Source organism: Zootoca vivipara, chromosome 4 (genome assembly GCF_963506605.1).
Source record: "Zootoca vivipara chromosome 4, rZooViv1.1, whole genome shotgun sequence".
Taxonomy (NCBI): Eukaryota; Metazoa; Chordata; class Lepidosauria; order Squamata; family Lacertidae; genus Zootoca; species Zootoca vivipara.
The window spans coordinates 37,155,830-37,176,030 of NC_083279.1; the positions used below are offsets into that span (position 1 = coordinate 37,155,830).

Sequence of the window (20,201 nt, forward strand, 5' to 3'; positions counted from 1 at the left end):
ATCGAACACACAGAAGAAGATGGGGAACACATGCGGCTTGGCAGTAGTACATATAAAAGGGATCTTGGGATTGTAGTTGCAAAGTGTGATGCAGCTGCACAAAGGGCTAATATTAATAAGAATTAATAAGAATCCTAGTTTCCAAGCCATGAAATGCAAATGTCCTGTTAGTTCAATAAGTCAGACCTCACATGAAGTAAAACATCCAGTTCTGAGCCCCATGCTTTAGGAAGGATTTTGACAACTTGGAATGGGCTCAGAGAAGGGCTATATTGGTCTGAGGCATGAAAAGCAAGTCTTGTGATTAAAGCATTTAAGGAACTGAGGATGTGTAGCTTGGAGAAGAGAATACTGAGGAGTGGCATGACTGCCTTCTTCAAATACCTGAAGGGCTGTCTTTTGGAAGGAAGAAAGAAAAAAGCTCTCTGCCACAGCTGCCACAAAGGCCAAAACAGATCTAATGACCTTATATTGTAGGAGGACAGATTTTGGTTGAACATTAGGAATAGCTTATTGACGGAAAGAGCAGTTTGAGCAGTTTGAAAATGGAACCAGTTTCCTAGAAGGATGGCCAGCTTTCCCTTGCTGGAGACCTCCAGGCAGAGGTTTCTGGCCAGCCATGTGCTGAGGATTGATCCTGTTCTGGATTTCCTGTGTTGAATTAGATGGCTGACAAGCCCCCTTTCAACTCTATGATTCTGTGTTCTTGCTCAAATACATGGTTGGAAGAAACGGTACAGAACCAAAGGGTTTTATGAACAAAGTCTAGGATCCCTTCATACTCTTCTGCTTTGCAAGAAACCAAACTCTTCAATGTCTCATATGACGTTAGCATCAGTATATTTTCTAGAAAGTTAGGTGCTAAATCTTTAGTTGGTGCAAACTGGGATGATTACAGTGGGCACAATTCAGCAGAAAATTCCTGTTTGTTAGCATCATTGAAACAATTGCTCTTGCACAACGCTTCTTCATCCCAGGAGCTTCATCTTTGTGCTCTGTAACACACAATGTTCAGAACTCCAGAGAATATCTCAGATCTGCAATGTATATGGGTCTGTTCATCTCTCTCTGTGTGTGCAACAAAGAGAGCGAGAGCAAGAGCTTCAGTTTGATGACTTTAATGTTGTTCTATAATCTAATGTTAAAATTTAAGAGGATTTTGACTTCCCTAGTAACATTGCTTTATCATGGAAGAGATTAGCAAAGTGAAAGGGCAGAGGTCATTATCATGACCTAAAGTCGTTCTTTGCTCTGCAAACAGCTAAGTATTTTGTGTATATTCCTCTCTCCTGTTGTACAGTGATATTGGCTGTGCCCTGATGACATTGACAGGTTGCCATTTTTTAGAAGGCAACACAGAATCTTGCCTTCTCGGGGGAACATTCCTTTTTCGATTTCATTTTTCTAAGCCCAGCACAAGAAAAATGATTCAATTATCCTCAGGCAAAATTGTATGAAATTCCTTGTTCTTTGGAATGACTTTTTAAAAATGTAAAGCATTCCACTGTGGATTGAAATAGCCTCCCGGAATAATGAAAGTGGGCTCAAAGAATACAAAAATACAGAAAATGCTAATTGATGGAGCCTGCCTCAACAGAGTTAAAGCGCTTTTGCTAGATGTCACAGAAATGGTTCACACATGCATGTGCATCACATCCTCTTTGTACACTTGATTACTGAGTAAAGGTAAAGGTAAAGGGACCCCTGACCATTAGGTCCAGTCGCGGATGACTCTGGTGCTCATCTCGCTTTACTGGCCGAGGGATGACTAAGCCACTTCTGGCGAAACCAGAGCAGCACACGGAAACACCTTTTACCTTCCTGTTGGAGCGGTACCTATTTATCTACTTGCACCTTGACGTGCTTTTGAACTGCTAGGTGGGCAGGAGCAGGGACCGAGCAACAGGAGATCACCCCGTTGCAGGGATTCGAACCCCTGACCTTCTGAATGGCAAGCCCTGGGCTCAGTGGTTTAACCCACAGCGCCACCCGCATCTCTTTGATTACTGAGTACTTGGGGCCAGTTCACACATGCAACAAATGCAATTCACATGCAACACATGCAATTCACACATGCAGTTGTAACATCAAGTGATGACTTGACTGTATCAAACACCTTAGCTAGAACTTTTACTCTATCGAACACAACTTTTTGTACAGTGTGTTCACACATTCAGCTGCTGGACATCAAGTCTAGGATCACAAAAGTCAGACAGTGTTGCTAGTACCCGGATGCACATAGCATCTTCACACAAGTCATTGGGGGTGGAGCAGGTATATATAAAAGCCAGCGCCACCCCTTGCCATCATCACAGCGCTCACCCTCTCTCTCTTGAGGTGGCAGGACAGGTGCCACAGGGTGATAGCCAGGTTCCTGCCTATGACAGGGGCTAGCCAGCCTTGCGCTTGATTGGACTCCCCCAACTCCCAACCAAAAGCTCGTAGAGCTCTTATTGCAGGCCTACACAATGGCAGAAATAGTGCCTTAAGCCAGGATGTGGAAGTATAAGTCCCGCCCACAACCAGAGGTCAGTTCCGCCCCATCTGTTGAGCGTTGACCCTCCTGTTGGCCCTGTTGTTGTGAAGAGGACCATGCCATACCCAGCACTGGAGCATTGCAGGACATTTGTCTGACCAACCTTTTGGCTCCAACTGCTACTTTAATCAGTAATCAATAGGAAAAGACGAAAAGCACATGAGAACAGGGATAACTACTTTTGATAACTGACTCCCATATGGACCCTGCAACATTGCTAGGTTTATATGCAGAGATCCCAGAAAACTGACTGTGCATTGCAGAACTAGAGCTATCAGGCATGCCATCAAAGAACCAGAATTTTGCCCACAACATTTTGAAGTCACACTTCATGTTGCAAAGCAGCAGAAAATGATTTAAATATCCTGAAAGTAACAGCTTTTCTTTTTAAACTCAAAATGCCTTTGCTTTAAATCCTTCCTCACTCGGTGGCTTCATTTCTATAAAAAAAAAATGAGCATGCTGTATTTAATTAAAAATAGGAGATATGTTGGCAGAGCCCATATATAATTTTGTATGTAGAGAGCACTATTCTTGGCTGGAAAGATTTTTTTTTTAAAAAAAAGGCAGACAGTTTCTTATGTAAATTAGTATTAATAGGCTTTTTGGAGAATGCTTACTGGATACAGGCCAAAGTACACATCTGTGTACATAAAAGTCTAACCGGCAATGGTTTGCATCTGGCATGAACTGGTAGTAACTTCTGGTGATCCGTGTCCTATGCAAAATATTCCTTTTGGCAGCACAGCACCAATGGTAGATTTAAAATGCAACAATAAATGTTCCCATTAGTCTGATTTGTAAATAAGTGCCATGAGACTTAAACAAACCAAAGCAAGTTATTTCCGTTTTTGGGAGCAGTAATAGCATAGCTCTGCTCCATACTTTTAATGATATTGTGTGGATTCCTCGGTACCAGACTTCCATGAAGATAATGACAAACTAAAAATATTTTAGAGCTACAGAGATATGCCAATGGTAGATTCTTATGGGGACAGGCAGAAGAGAATTATTTATTTAACCAACAAAGTCTAGGGAAGGAGAGGCAAGAAAAGTGCTGAACTATTTTAATAATAATAATAATAATAATAATAATAATAATAATAATAATAAATTTATTATTTATACCCCGCCCATCTGGCTGGGTTTCCCCAGCCACTCTGGGCGGCTTCCAACAGAAAAATAAAACACAGTGATCTATTAAACATTAAAAGCCTCCCTAAACAGGGCTGCCTTCAGATGTCTTCTGTCTCAAGTGCAGTGGAAGATGCTGTCCCATCGCTAGTGCTGAAGTCAGATTCAAGGTCCAGTTCTATTGCCCTCGGTATGTGTGTGCATGTGTGTTTTGTCCTTTGCCTCAGACAGCAGAATCTCTTGAGCGGCTCCTGAAGAAGGGCTAAGGCAAAACATGTGAATTAACTTGTTCTCAGGTTGCAAAGTTCCCTTATTCTCCAGTTATTTACCTTGGTCTTCCACTGATGTGTAAATCAAATTCATTGTCAAACCAGTGTTTGGCTTGAAGGCCACTGCTATGGCCTTAGGCAGCAGGCTAGTTTTTATAGAGGGTTGCCTGTCATTGCTTTTGTATCATAACATATTTTTATATATAAATAAAACTCCTACTCACTTTATGTGTAGGCTAACCCCACACACCAAAAAATAAGCAGTTTGTTGCTGGAATAATGCCAGACAGAAACTGAAAGGAAGTGACAAAAGAGTTTGAAGGTGCAGCTATGTTCCAACTTGTAATATAAGAGGTAGACTGGTGACTGGGAGCAGCCGCTGAGACCACATAACACCGACCTTGAAGTCACACTTCATGTGAAAGACCTACATTGGCTCCCAGTACATTTCTGAGCACAATCTGAGAGTGTTTTTAACTCTGCTGGGGGCTTCCTCTACGTGGGGCTACCTTTGAAGGTGACTCAGAAACTACAGTTAACCCAGAATGCGGCAGCTAGATTGGTGACTGGGAGCGGCTGCCGAGACCACATAACACCGGTCCTGAAAGACCTACATTAGCTCCCAGTACGTTTCCGAGCACAATTCAAAGTGTTGGTGCTGACCTTTAAAGCCCTAAATGGCCTCAGTCCAGTATACCTGAAGGAGTGTCTCCACCCCCATCGTTCTGCCCCAGCGCCGAGGGCCTTCTGGCGGTTCCCTCGTTGCGAGAAGCCAAGTTACAGGGAACCAGGCAGAAGGCCTTCTCGCTAGTGGCACCCGCCCTGTGGAATGCCCTCCCACCAGATGTCAAAAAGAAAAATAACTACCAGACTTTTAGAAGACATCTGAAGGCAGCCCTGTTTAGGGAAGCTTTTAATGTTTAATAGATTATTGTATTTTAATATCCTTCTGAAAGCCGCCCAGAGTGGCTGGGGAAACTGGGGTATAAATAATAAATTGTTATTATTATTATTATTATTATTATTATTATTATTATTATTATTATTCCAGAATGGCCCGATTGCTACATTAATACAGATAATGCAGACATGCTGCACCCTTGAGGCTTCTTTGTTCTCTACCACCCTTCCCTCTACTCACAGACATAGTCTTCCCATCATCTGCACTGGCTCTGCTATTAGACAGAGTGAGAGAGTAAATTTTGGTGGGAAATGGTGGCAGCCCCCCAAGCTGTTTTCCTCTGTTAGGTGGCAGAGTTTTGCATTCAAATGACCTGTCCTGGACTCCTTAAACTAGCCTGCTGCCAAAGGTGCAGTGGAGGCTGATATCCTATCGTTGGGCTCTTGTACATGGAAGGTGAAGGCAGCAGCATCTTATCCTTCGCCTCAGGCAGCATAATGTATCGAACTGGTTCCACCCATCAGAGTGACAGACACCTTACTACATATTACAAGTCTGTAAGTTTTGTATGGGGGGAGCTGGAACTGGCATGGCAGCAATGGTCTTTGTTGAAAGGAAACATGTGGCTGAGCTTAGAGGCCGTGGCCACTGGGTCCAATTCACACACTGACCTTCCGAATAGGCAGGAGATCCCCAGCCATTTTGGTGCTGGAAAAGGTTGCATACATGTAGCATAAAACTCAGAAGTGTGATCCACATTTCATTGAATGTAGATATATTGTTTGTACTTTCAGTTTTGAAGTTGCTGGCTATTATAAAGAGAAGGCAAATGTCCAGTGTTTGTCCTGAGATGCACTAAGGCATTAAAACAAAAACAAAATGTACAACCTTAAAGCAGAAACAGCTTACATTAGTTTTAACTACTAACCACAACTATATTTGAATTTAATTTCATGGATTTTCTGAAGGGATGGTTGGTAGATAGATTAGATAGATAGATAGATGATAGAGATAGATAGATGCTACATTCCTTAACATAACACATCAACATGCAGTGACTCATTACAGCATATTTTATTAAACTTTTAAAAAGAAAAGAGCCCTGCTTTCTGTTTTCGCCACCGCTCCATTATGTGCTATGCAAAGTGAAGTGAAGCTGTATGAACATTGCTCTGTGTTTGAGGGAACATTCTCAGAAACATCAATATTTATGAGGCATCAAGTGCAATCTCGTTCAAATGAGTCTCTGTGTAATAGTAGGGTGACTGTTGAATTTGTTTCTAAGTTTATAAAGCACTCCGTTGCACTGGGGATAAGGCATTCCTGCATTAATTAAATAAAAGTGAACTTTATTTTCTATATGTTAGGAATAAAGTGTATAAACCAGTAAATGATAAAGGAGCTTTTCATAACAGCTCCATAATCACACTCCCAAGGAGTGCCCATGGGAGACAGCTGTGCTGATCCATGCATATCTCCCCAAAGAGAAGCAGTAAATACTGTAGCCTAATACTTAATTTATCAGGATCCAATGACAAGTCATAGCGTAAGTGTGCTCTGATGGTGAGCATGTTGGAATTTGGAAACATTTTTTCCCCTGTAAGAAAATTCCATTGAACTCAGCACTGTTTCAATGTCTCTTGCCACCTTTAGGAGAAAGAGTGGGGTACAAATAAATATATAATTATGATGATGATGTGTAAAATATATAGAGCTTTAAACAAAAGAACTTCTGCCTGTTGCTCCAGACAGCATGGTCAATGCTCAGAGCTGATGAGAGCTGCAATCTAGGTGATGCCAGGTTGGTGAAGGCTGCTCTAGGAGAATAGGAATGACTCAGACTCAGTCCATCAAGCTCAGTGCTGTCTACACTCGCTGGCATTGAGCTTTTCTGGGATTTCAGGCAGGGAGTCTCTCCCAGGCCAATCCCTGGCTGGAGATCAAACCTGGGGCACTCTGCATACAAAGTAAGGGGTCTACCACTGAGCTACATCCCTTCCCTGTGGGCTGCAACAGCAAGAAAAAGAGGCAGCCGTCATCTAATGGCAGGTCTCACCTACCTGCAGTCCAGTTGCCTATAGGAGACACAAATCTGAAAACTGTTCCAGGCAGATGGGAAGAAAACGTGTTGAGGCAAGTGAAGAGGGAGAGTTGTGGTTGCTATCCAAACAGCCCACTGTCTTTGCTGCTGAACATGTTATCTTGCAAAGAAAAATATATTCATTCTAAAGGTGTTACCATTTCTCTTTTAATAGCTAGTGGGATGTTTTGTGCTTGATGTGTTCTCTTTGTGTTGCATTTTAGTGCGTTAAATGGTTTCATTTTATTTAGACATTACTATTTTTCACTTAATTTTGTAAACTAAAGAGCTTGTGTTACCTCCTTTCTGGCTAGGCTTTAAAGTGTTTCTCAGCCTGGTTTTTCTGTTTTTCACACGGAATAAATTTTACTTGGTTGCCCCAATGTGCTATAGGTCCTTAGTACTAAGCTTCTCATTTCTGAAGCTCTTATTCAATCCCATGGCTAGAAAATCGTCAACAAGACATCAAACTGAACCCAAAGGGTATTTCTGTATGACCTGTTATTGAGGATTTATTCTGATTTGTTTGCACCGAGCCCATATGACATTGTTTCAAAGCCAGTATTATCCCACACTTTCCAGTGCATTTCCCAATGACTTTCTTTATTTCAAAATAAAGAAACCGGGTTTTAGTCAACCGGGTTTCTTGCACAAGACCTTCCAATTCAACTATAATTGTGCAACCTGATTTTGTCCATATGTGATTGAATTCTACACAAACATAGAAACAGTCTGGGAGTGCCCATAGATTCACTTGCACTTTATTTTTCTCTGTTCTTTTTAGCTTACCCTAGTTGCAGCACCATTTGTTTGGAGGACAATTATTACTTTTATTGAAATATGCAGCATCTGGAAGGATCGTCTTTTAGCAGAGCAAGCTTTTTATGTTAGGAAGTCAGATGCTACGAAATAAGCTGCAATAAGGAGGAAAATCCACAGATAAGTGGATTTGCAAATGATCCTGAATATTATTGCTCATCCAACATTGTTAATGCTGGGAGACCTTCATTATAAATGTGTGGATGTTTTGTCAAGCACTGAATTGGGCTGAGTGCATTTATGTTTCAGACAAGTACTCATTCCTTAGAGATTGCTGAACTTTCTCCCATGTGTTTCACTGAGAAGGGATAGCCTAGCAAAGGGCTTTCCCCATGAGGAGAGCTGTCTCTCATCTGTTGAATAAATATCCGCCTAAGGAAAGATATCCATCTCACAGTGGAATATCCCTGTTTTTTTAGTTCAGTTTGTCAATGCAAACCTGACTAAAGGATATTTTGCTTTTGACCTATGCTACAAACCATGAGAAAAACTAAGTCGGGATCTCTTCCAGGTTGGGTAGCAATTACTCATAAAGCATGTCAGAAAAAAATCTTTTTTACCTTCAACAATGTTTCATTTTAGTACAATTTCCCTCACAAATAAAATGTATGTAACACAAATGTCACATCTATTACATGCAATAGAAATGTCTGACAGGTAAGAGAGGTTCGCTGTATATTCCACACCAATTCTTAATATTAAAAAATAGCTAGCCTTTGCCATGATGAGCTCATCTGCTGTTCCATAGACAAACTGAATTCTAAGACATGCAAACAGAGGAACATGGTATGCAGTTTCCCTCACCATTTAAGTGAATGATTATTTCTGTACAATAATCTGTAAACTCTCCCCCCCCCCAAGCATTTGGTTTGTGTAAATTTTCAGTTATTTTACTGGATGTGCAGTGTAATCCTTTGCATGTTTACTCAGAAGTAAATCCCACTGCGTTTAGTGGGGCATAGTCTCAAGTAAGTATGCGCATGTTTGCCAACTTGCCTGAGTAAGCCCCACTAAACATTGTGGGACTCACTTCCAAGTAGCTGTTCTGAGATGGGCACTGACCTTGGGCACGGCATGACCTTCTGCAAGGCCAGGATCCGAATGGATGTAGGGCACGGCTCGGATGTTGTGTCATACTGAGCATCAAACTGAGACTGAGCCCATCTAGCAGCAGCATATGGATCCCTGCTGATCGCCCCATCCTCACAAGAGGGTGCCTTTCAGTTAAAGGGCCCTAACACGCCATCACTTTCCTACTGCAACAGAGCACAGGAGACTTGTGATAGGGCCCTCTGAGTCTGAGAACAGCAACACCGCATCCATAGGTTGCGGCACAAGCAACCCAGTGGCTCATTGGGCTGATGTACTTCTAGGGTTTCCCCCTTCTGTTTCAATGCCCTTGTCCTCCTCACTGAAGACCAGGAATCCAACTCTAGAGACATTACAGTAACCAAGCTTGAGCCCCATTAATTTTGTTTTAAAAAAGACCCTCATACATTCCTGGAAAGCTTGGACTTTCTGATCACTGAAGTGTAACACTACACCTGTTTTTTCTAGTGATTTGTTAATCTGAACATTTTGAAAGTCCTTGTCCTGTTATGGCAAATAATAATAATAATAATAATAATAATAATAATAATAATTAATAAAAGGTGCAGCCCAGGTTTGGACTCAAATTTAGATTTGATTTCACTACTCAGTGTGATACTAATAATTCTATTTGTACTAACATGTCTCTTTCTTGACCAACTCTTAGTAGAGGTTTCGTGACTGTAATGTGCGCATGTTTTTAAAAAGAGGTCAAGAAAATGAGAACTGCATTCATAGGATTGGTTTCCATATAAATCCACTCTAGCATGCCATTTACAAGGAGAGGCGTATAGTTAATTTGCAACAGAAAAAAGCAATTTTTAATTCAGTTTGCCAGGTGATTAAAATACATATATATATATATATATATATATATATATATATATATATATATATGGTACATTGGAAGCAGACAACTATTTTTTGGAGTTCAAAGGGCCTTGTCTGTAAAAGAGCCGCTCTTAAGATAAGCAACATCTGGCATACTGACCCCATTTCACCATCAGAACTAATAGACAGATACAGGCTTTGATCTTTTTCATGTAACAATGGCTCATTTAAAAGAATCCCATTTTTGTTTATAATTCCATGCTTACTAAACATAATTAATTCTCTTTTGCACTCCTTTAGGCTAACATTAACCTTATCGTGTCCAATGGACCTGAAGAACTTTCCAATGGATGTACAAACATGTACGATGCAGCTAGAGAGCTGTAAGTAATCAGATGCTCTCTCTCTCTCTGTGCGTGTGTGTGTGCGTGTGTGTCCATGTATGATTTCACTGCTTGAAATGTCAGCATCTTATGTCACTTTTATGCTGCCACAACCTCATGTTCTCTTACACTATGCTGCTGGCGCGCCTTTTCTGCTGACACAGAACTCTGCAATAACTGCTGCTGTTTCCATCTAACCAGGTTTAAATTGTCCCTCTCACATTTTAATGATGCTTGTTAGATAGCCTAAGCACTAAGGGTCTTTTCAGGCCACAGAGCCCGATGCGCTAGCTCCTGACCTTGGGAGGTTTTCCCTTCCCCTCTCCCCAAATGGTGAGTGTTCCAAACTCTGCTGAGCCATTTGTCCTCACCTCTAGACACATTTGTTTGCTCTCTGTCCACATAGGTGCCTTTTCAGGGTGCAGTTATTTCCCAGTGTCAGTGCACATGCTATGCATATGTAAGGTCAACTTTGTTCGGGTGCCAAAGACATTTTGCTGTCTGAAGCAAAGGACGAGATGGAACACAAGATGGAACACAGAAGCCTACTGTCATGGACTGGCTGGATTAGAGGAGTGGTGGGAGACACCAGCTGGGAACACCTCCACCCCCACCCCCAAGGAACCCCCAAGGGAAGAAGGGGATGGGTGGTGAGATGACAAGGAGTGGTCAGAGGGAGAAGAGGGAACAGACTGGGTGGAGGGGGTGTCAGAAGCTGAAGAGGTAACAGGCCTTAGTGAGCAGGAAGAGGCTGTGGCAGACAGCAGTCCAGAATCAGCAGCAGAAACAGAGGCTGGAGAGGAGGGGATGAGTGAAGCATTGGATGTGAGGGCAATCTGGCTGTGTCATTTGTCACCCCGTTGATCACTAGGGTTGATTCAGTTGATCTGGCTGGTAAGGCAGGTATCCCCTCCCTCCCTACTCCATGTGCGTCCTTCCCAAAACTGCATGCTCAGTGGAAGACGATGGCCATCCCAGACACCCCCCGCCATTCGCTGGGCTCTACATTTATTTATTTACTTACTTATTTTTCCTTCCACCGGTGCAAAGCTGCCATTGTGCAAATAAATTACTCATAAGTTGTGGGCCCTCTATATATATGTTGGAAAGCTGTTTGTTTGCCGTGAACCTCTTAAAATAAATTTTGCATGGTGGTTCCTGAGATCAAGGGGCAGGCTTTTGTGTATATTTGGATACAATTGGATGCCATTTGGAATCAATATGGTAGACTAAACCTTTTAAAACTTCATTGATTTTACTGCACTGATTTTTTTGGTTTCTTACAATTATAGAGCAACACAGGGTAAAAGGCTGCTAGAATTATATATTCCCAGCTAGAATTATATATTCCCTCAAATATGGTCTTATCATAGATATCTTTGTGTGTTTCCCTTATTTATACTGCAGGTATACAGTCATTATTATCATGTCACTCTTTGTGAGAAAAGTAGTGATTATAGTGCTGTTTAAGAGTTAATTTAGTGTATCTGCCATTGATGTTTTCCCACTGAAAACCAAGAGCACTTTTACTGCCATAATTTGTTTCTCTTGCTTTTAGACTGTGCTACTCCGTTATTATCTAATCAAATATAATTTGTTTATTTTAGTTGGCTACACTATGAATGACCTGATATTTGAGTGGATGAGTGATGGTCCAGTGCAGGTAGCAGAAGGCTTAACTCTGCCACAGTTTATTTTGAAAGAAGAAAAAGAACTTGGCTATTGCACAAAACATTACAATACTGGTGAGCATTTGCTTACTGATTTAACAGTTAACTTCTGCAGATGTTAGGAAATGGGGTGGGAGGGGTAAAATATAAGCTGGGTGTGGAAGGGTGAGTAATGCATTTTATAAAGCCTTCCCCAACTTGGTGTCCCCCCTGACTCCCATCAGCCCCAGCCAGCATGGCCAATGGCGAGAGACAATTAAAGTTGTAGTCCAAGACATCTGAAGAGCACCAGGCTGGAGAACGCTGATCTAATATACAAGGGTCATCTTCCAACAGTATATGTATGCATTTCTCTGTAGCTACTATGAAATCTGGTTCTTTACTATTTCATTATGTGGACTACACGGCACTCCAAAGGATCAGGGAAAAAAAGAGGTTGTTTTAAAATTTGAACCAGGAAAAACATTTTAAGGGGAAATGCCACTCAATTGCAATGCTTGGAAAGTTCATTTTAAAAAGTAGTTCTTGTTCAATTAACCCTGTCCAAACGGAAGCTTGTTCCTCTTATACAAAATGAACTAGTTCAGTTCAAGTTCATCCCTGACAACATTTTATCAGCATTCAGAATGTTTGCAAGCTGCTGTGCTCAGAAGTAAAGTGGTAGCACACAAGTATTAAGTTGCCCGACAGACAGAATGTCAACAGGTGAAGTTTTCACCAAAATTGTATTTTCATACTCAAAAAAGTTTCTTTTGTTTAATTGCTGCCAGCCACACAGTGCAAGCCATCATGTGCTTTGTTCCTGTACTTCTACTTCTCTCTCTGAAAACTGTTCCTGTTGGAAAAAAAGGAAATCTCTTCAATTGAGAAGATAATTGAATTACCTCACATTCCTTCCTTCAGATTGTTTAACCACAGTGATTAAGTGACTAAGCACCATTAACTATAACAGTGCCTCTGTATCTGCCTAATAAGCCCTAGAAAGATGCCTTCACATTTTGCTTTCTTGGTTTCATTATGGATGTTCAGTTCATGTATCTTTAAAAAGAAAGAAAGCTAAGAGCCCAGGTTTTCTGCTGGGGTTGGGATAGGGAAGAGACAAGAAGAAGAACTAGAACTTATTCAAAGTTCTACTCTAAAATTAATTTTAAATTCAGTTTTTACACACCCTGCAATTGGGGGAACTACTTTCAGGTGTAGTTCATAAATTTTTGGACTAGTTCAGTGAACTAGTTCACTCCAAGCATTGCTGAATTTGGAATGCAGCCAAGTATTATGTTCCAAGTCGAGTTACTAATTACAAGCATTGGTGACTTTGATAGTTTCCATTGTCAAAGATATAATCCACCATTCAGTTTTTAAAAGGAGCTTGTTTATTCGATACAGCAACTCACATTGCTGAAAACATCAGGCCAAATGCCCCAATACAAGTATTTCATATCTGATTGTTCAGGAATAAAAAACTGTTTGCTATTTGAAAACATGAATAAAACTACAAAAGCCCTCATTATACATTAATAAAACTATATATAAACTATCCAGCAAAAACAATGCGTATCTCCGCCCCCCCCCCCCATGGAAAAAAATGTGTTACAGTCAATTGCGTCAAGTGATATAAAATGTCAAGTGAGCACCTTGAGGTCAGCTCCACCAACATAGGATGCCAGCCACAAGAATTTGTGCAGTATTTTGAAGTCCTTGGTGAAGGAATGAATGAATAATATTAGACATTTCAAAACTCCCTGTGCCTAAGGCAGTTAATTTATGCTCATAATAAAAGAAGATTAAAATGTACAAAAATGATTTATAAAAGCAATTTCATGTTCTAGGAAAATTTACATGCATTGAAGTAAAGTTTCATTTGGAGCGTCAGATGGGATATTATTTAATCCAGATGTACATTCCTAGCCTGCTGATCGTCATTTTGTCCTGGGTTTCTTTTTGGATCAACATGGATGCTGCTCCAGCCAGAGTTGCCTTGGGCATCACCACAGTCCTGACAATGACCACTCAGAGTTCAGGCTCCAGAGCTTCTCTTCCAAAAGTAAGGATTCTCCACTTAACCCACTCGCTAATGGAAAGCAGTGAATGCTCTTTGCTATAATCTTTTGTGCCGTGCTCCTTAATTTTTCCTCACGCATTTTAATTGCCAGATGGCCTAATTCTCCATGTGCTCTGCCCTGGTGAGATCTTTGAATTTGGTCCTTTTTACTCCGAGAGGGGGCTCCTGTGTGTGCAAGAGCGTGAGAGTTAAAATACGTAATGCAACATATGGAAGGAACAGGATAAGGTCATGATTCCTCTTGGGAAGCCATATGCTGGGGTTGACAGGAACGCTGGTCCAACATGAGGAGACAGAATCATTGGAATTGCGTGGGCAGCTTTGGGCCAATGAAAGTGTTTGATGGTTGCACCCACACAATGCAAAAGTGTGTTCTCTGATGCGTTCTTGTCCTCTGTTTACTAATTTACATCTCCTGAAACCTTCCTTACAAGTCCATGTATATTGGGTTGGTTATGCTTTCGAAATGTTTCCATTGGATTCCTAAGCATGTTTAAATGGAAGGAAACTTGACTGATTTGAATGTGACTTATGCTGTTATGAACATGTTTAGGATCAGGGTGCGCTTATATTTAGGAAAACTCCTCCTTTGAGTAAGGGGAGGTTTGTTGCTGCTCCCTTGTCCTTCCAGTTACAAAAACAAACATGAACAGGGTTTTCCATCAATTGCACATGCAGAGCCCATAAGCAAGCAGCTTATATGTCTGTAGGCTCTGTTCACATCTTCAGCTGAACATGACAGGGTTGCTACTTCCCACATAAAAGCAGTAGAATGATTCCACACAGCTTGGTCATCTTTCAAGGCCATGATCTGCAATGACTCACATTTAATTATATTTGAAGATACTGTAGTGTAGTCTGCTGAAATGGGATATTTTACTGAAACTTTGAAAATTGCACAGATTTTGTTGATGTTGCTCTTCTGGTGGTAAAAATGAAACACTTCTGAAAAATCTGGTGATTCATCACTGTTGGCTCAACTGAGTGGCTTGCTTTGCAGAAGACGTGGTTTTACATGCGGATTGTAAGTAATGAAATGTTTGATGGCGAATACTTCGATATTTTCATCACAAATGTATGTGACATTTTACATACGGATAACCGTTTAGAACACATGAAACTGCTTTTTTCCTGGTGAGACTATTGGTCCTTCCAGCCTTTTATTTTTCAGTTGGCCTGGCAATAGCTTGTTAAGGGTGCTGAGTGTTGTTACACTTCCCGGGGAAATGTATAGAGCAGATAGGAACAGAATTAGGCAGCCTCCTGAAATGACTGGGGTGTGGAGCTGCAACTCCTAAGCATTTACTCCTAAGCTAGCCTCTTGTCTCCAGATGGAAGACACTGTCAAATCACCAGTGTTGAGCTTAGAGACTCCTGGCAGTCCAGCTGGATTCTATATGTTGAATGAGAGGGTGCCATATTGTCCTTTGCCTCAGGCAGAAAAATGTCTTGGCCTGGCTTTATGATGGATTGCTTATAGATGCCTTCTGATGAGTAAAGGAATATTATGTTAAAGGTGTGATAAAGGTAAAGGGACCCCTGACCATTAGGTTCAGTCGTGACCGACTCTGGGGTTGCGCGCTCATCTCGCATTATTGGCCAAGGGAGCCGGCGTACAGCTTCCAGGTCATGTGGCCAGCATGACAAAGCCGCTTCTGGCAAACCAGAGCAGCACATGGAAACGCCGTTTACCTTCCCGCTGTAGCGGTTCTTATTTATCTACTTGCATTTTGACGTGCTTTCAAACTGCTAGGTTGGTAGGAGCTGGGACCAAGCAACGGGAGCTCACCCCGTCACAGGGATTCGAACCGCCGACCTTCTGATCAGCAAGCTCTAGGCTCAGTGGTTTACCCACAGCGCCACCTGGGTCCCGAAAGGTGTGATAGCTGGACGCAATTGAAGAAGGGCCCACAAGGAGGGAGAATGTAACTGTTTAAATGTGGGATTGGTTCTGATTTGATGCTTGTAAGGATCTGACTTATAATTGTTTCCCAGAGTCAATGCCACAGTACTCGGGTTAGGCCCTATTCAATTCAACAGCAGCCCCACTTTGTGAAGCAAGGGATTGGACACAATGGTGTTTTGAGGCTGGACCTCAAACCAGATAGCGGACCTTCTTTACTGATTATATGATGGATTTAATAGACCTACAACTAGACACTATGACTTGCTTACTTAATATGATTGCTAGCGGAATTACCTTTGACTGACAGCAGTGTTCAAACTGTGAAAAGTTTGAAGGTGGTGTTTTGAGACATTTTCCTGTTATATGAGCTAGTGGTTGACAAATAAATAAATAATTCTAGGAAACAAAGAAGGGTGATTTTTAAAAGAATAATTTGTAACTGTGGAAGGGAACATTCGAATTACATGAAAAGGATTATCAAAACCTCTAAATCTGGACTCGTTGAGTTGAGGAACATTAAACCGTATATTTGGGGGCCTGCCATGATTATTTCGAAGCTACGAACATGAGTTTGACCAAACTGCGGGAGGCAGTGCAAGACAGGAGTGCCTGGCGTGCTATGGTCCATGGGGTCACGAAGAGTCGGACACGAACGACTAAATAACAACAACAACAACAACAAAACATGATTATTTCTTTCACAGCTACTGCTCTTCTTCATGTCAGATTCCCTGATACTAATGCTGTTCTATTCTGAAGACATCGAGATTGCTTCTCTGAAGATGGATTGTTGTATGCAGTCAAACATGGCTCTCTATAATACACTTCCAAAACATTTTACCTACACCTTTAGAGTTACCTGAGATGTACAATTCTGTAACTGAGTTGGGCAAGCAAACTACAACCAGTTTGCAAATGTTCACAGATAGCCAATGTCTTTTTCTTAGTAGAAACATAGGAATTCAGGTCATTGGTTCATCTAGCTCTCCACTGTCTGCTCTGACTGGCAGCTGCTCTAACCGGCAGCCAGGGCTTAGAAAGTACTATCCTCACACCCCACTTAAGATTGCTTTGTTAGTTTGTAACCTGAAAGATCTTACATAATATACAAAGATTTTGAGATTTTTATATCTATATGTTTCCATCTATATAATTAAACACGAGATGCCAAGGCTTTGTGTCTGGTTTCCATGGAAATGCACCAACAGTAACAGGTGTGCTGCATAATTATAGGCATTGGTTTTTTGCCTGAGAAAACACCTATCCACAAAATGCCACAAAATATACTCTATAGCATGCGTAACCATCTTTCTGTGCATGTTCAACTCATTGGGCAGAGTGTTGAAACATCCAATATTGGGACTTCTTGAAAAAGCTCCAAAGAATTTGTTGTAAAGTCGGATGTTTAAAAGCAACGATAGAATTAGTATCTTTAAAAATGGTAGTGCAAACTCCTTGTCCTTCTGCGGTTGGTTTGCTTTTTTTCTGGGCCTGAAACAGGCTTTACAGTACCTCTCAGTGGCCTAGTTTGCATGCAATGATGAATGCCATAGTGAATGATTGACCATGAGCACACGGATATTGCCCATTAATATGTGAGATGAACAAACCACGATTCCTGCCTTATCATAACAGCTGAACCAGAGACCATAGTCTATACAAATCACAATCAGTAAGCCAAGAACAAGCCTTAGCTCTATTGAAATAACATCCAAACAGGTATTATGGTTTGTTTCTCCCACACATAGTAGAGAGGGAGCAAAGTGGATGAGATTGGCACATTCATGGAAATCCATTGACTATGTTTTGCCATGGTGTGTAAACCTCACCCCAAACAAATCAGAACAAAGGCTCCATAAAGATCAGGAATAATCTAACCTTTGTGTAAGCTTTTTGCAAGCAAATCAGGGTGAATGCCCAGTAAAAAGATGGTCTGGAGGTGCCCTGAATCACTTCCAAGCTCTTGGCATATTGCCCCTTATGACTGCTGGGCAGGGATGGATCAAGAGGAATTTTATGCAGTTCACATTTAAAGGCGAGCCTACCAGATCTGCACTTTCTGAAACAATACAAAATTTCAAAATTTGCATTCCCCTGAATTTTGCAATGCATCTCTCCAACCAAGTGATGTGTACAACAATTCATATGCTAGGGCAAACTGCTAAAAACTCTGAATATATTAGTGGAAATAACATCCAAAAATCTGTTGCGTTAGGGAGAAATGATTTGCAAAAATTGCATAGAAGAAATATACAATCGTACATTGTTTTGAGGCCGGGATCCATTCTGGAGCCCCGGCCGCTAGGCGAAAAGGATGCAGGGCAAAGCACCACGTCTGCGCACACAAGTGGAGCAGTTTGCGCTTCTGCGCATGCAAGAGCGACAAACCTGGAAGTAACCCATTCCAGTACTTCCGGGTTTGCCGTGGACGTTCACCGGAATGGACGCTAGACAAGGTGGACGTTCACAGAGGCATTACTGTATATATAATATATATATATTCGTAGAAAAGTTGATGAATTTTCATGAGGACTAAAAAAAAGTAATCATGAACAGATGTGGCATTGTGGAAAGGTGGACTGGAAAAGAGAGAAACTGAAATGGATTTTATCAGGGTGCCCTGGGCTGGGCTGGGCTGAACAAAACACAAGTTTTCCTCTTGCTGACTCCCTCATCCCTGATTTTGTTTCATTTTTGTAATTCAATGAGTGGGACACTTTGAGGTTACATTGAAACATACATGGGAATGATGCATATTTGGGGACTGTCACCACTTTTGTTCCTTTGTTGGGTGGTTACCTAAGCAGTTATTTGAATAATGATCCAAATATATACCAAGGGATGAACAAGCCCTCAGTGGGAACCTATTTTTAATGCACAGTGTGACACAAGTAACATGGAACTTGCCTACCCAACCTGCCCACCCAGTTGTCCTTATTCCACATCATGAAGGCTTTTTAAGGCTCTAGAAAGAATATTTGGATTTCACAAAAGATCAGCAATCGCACTGTTATAAATACCTATGAATTTTTCAATCTCGTGTTTGAAAGTCTGGATTCTATGGCGTAATTGCATTCGCTTGCTGGAACTGGCTGCTGTGAGCAGACTGCCAATGACTGCACACATTCACGAAGCTTTGATGTTTAGGTCATTCTTTAGCACTGCTATTGTGTCCTCTTTCATTATGGTTCCCTTTCCTCCATATGTATCATTTTGATAACTGGAACCATTTAGGCCTGCTTAAACATATCAATGCTTTTGTTCACGTTGAGGAGTAGGGCAGGTTTTGGTATCTATTCAGTACACAGTACACAGTACAAAGCAAACACTTGCTCCGCTTGTGATTTACAAACTGTTCTTTGCCAACTATTGTTACCTGAAGTGTCAGCATTTATTTTGGATTAAGGAGCTTTTGAATAAGACAATGGTTTTCATGCAGACTGTAGCAGCAGTGTGCCAAAATAAAAAGAGGTTTGCATTCTGCACAACACAACATACAGAAATAGTTCAATTGCAATTCACACACACACACACACACACACACACACACACACACACAAAGTATTGTGCTAGAATAAACCCTTTTGTAGACCTGCTCAAAATATTTGTTCTTTTGTTTCAAAAATAAAAAATAAAAAGCCACTGGCTATCGTCTTATGTGTTCTCTACATCTCTATCAACCAATTTAGCATTCACCCATCATAACTATTTTGTTGTTGTTGTTGTTGCAAGTCCCTGCTTTCTTAGTCATGTCAGCAGGCAACCTAGGAAGATTTTAACCAGGACTGGAGCCCAAGTACAGGAATGCACCTTCAGCAGAGGTCTGTTCCACTAATTACTTGTACGATCTTGTTAGATAAATTATGAATTACAGTCAATTTACTGTGCTTAGATTTAGTTGTCATCCAAACAGATCTCTGACTGAAGGCAAGGTACGCTCTGTCTAAAAGCTCTATTTTAGAGTTCTTTGAGAGCTTCAATAATCATGAAGATAGGGGCGACCCAGAAGACACAGTGTACTTGAGCTTTCAAATAGGCTCCTGATGAAGCTTAGCAGTCAGCAGATGGACCTGCTTTTGGCTCAGTTACTGGTTAAAGAACTCGAAACAGAGAAAGTAGGAATGAATGAATGGTTCTCACAAGTGAGAGATCTACGAGGTTGGGGTCCCCAAGGATCTGGATTGGGTCAAGTGCTTTTTAACTTGGTCCAGAGCAGGGATGGGGAACTTGTGACCCTCTAGCTCTCATCAGCCACAACCACCGTGGCCAATGGTCAGAATGGGGGAATGGGCATTGAAATGACAAATGCAATCAAGGGTGATGTGATGCACTTTGAAGCAGGAAGCCCTGACCTCACATGCACACTGATGGGGTTTGAACTGACAGTGGTGTACCAAGAAAGAGATCTTGGGGTTGTTTTGGAGAAGTCAGTGAAAATGTCAATTCATTGTGCGGCAGTTGCAAGGGGGGGGGGGCAGGAAAGTGAACTGTATGCTAGAGACCATTAGGAAAGTAGTTGAA

General features: G+C 41.4%; 1 protein-coding gene across 2 annotated transcripts in view; it reads left to right on the forward strand.

The window, feature by feature from the left end:
- Positions 1–20,201, forward strand: part of GLRA2 (glycine receptor alpha 2) — a 109,371-nt gene that overhangs the window by 39,227 nt on the left and 49,943 nt on the right. For both annotated transcript variants that reach the window (XM_060273500.1, XM_060273501.1), the window contains exons 5-7: positions 9,960–10,042; positions 11,650–11,787; positions 13,542–13,756. In XM_060273500.1, the coding sequence (XP_060129483.1) occupies positions 9,960–10,042; positions 11,650–11,787; positions 13,542–13,756 (436 nt within the window). The remainder of the gene's footprint in view (positions 1–9,959; positions 10,043–11,649; positions 11,788–13,541; positions 13,757–20,201) is intronic.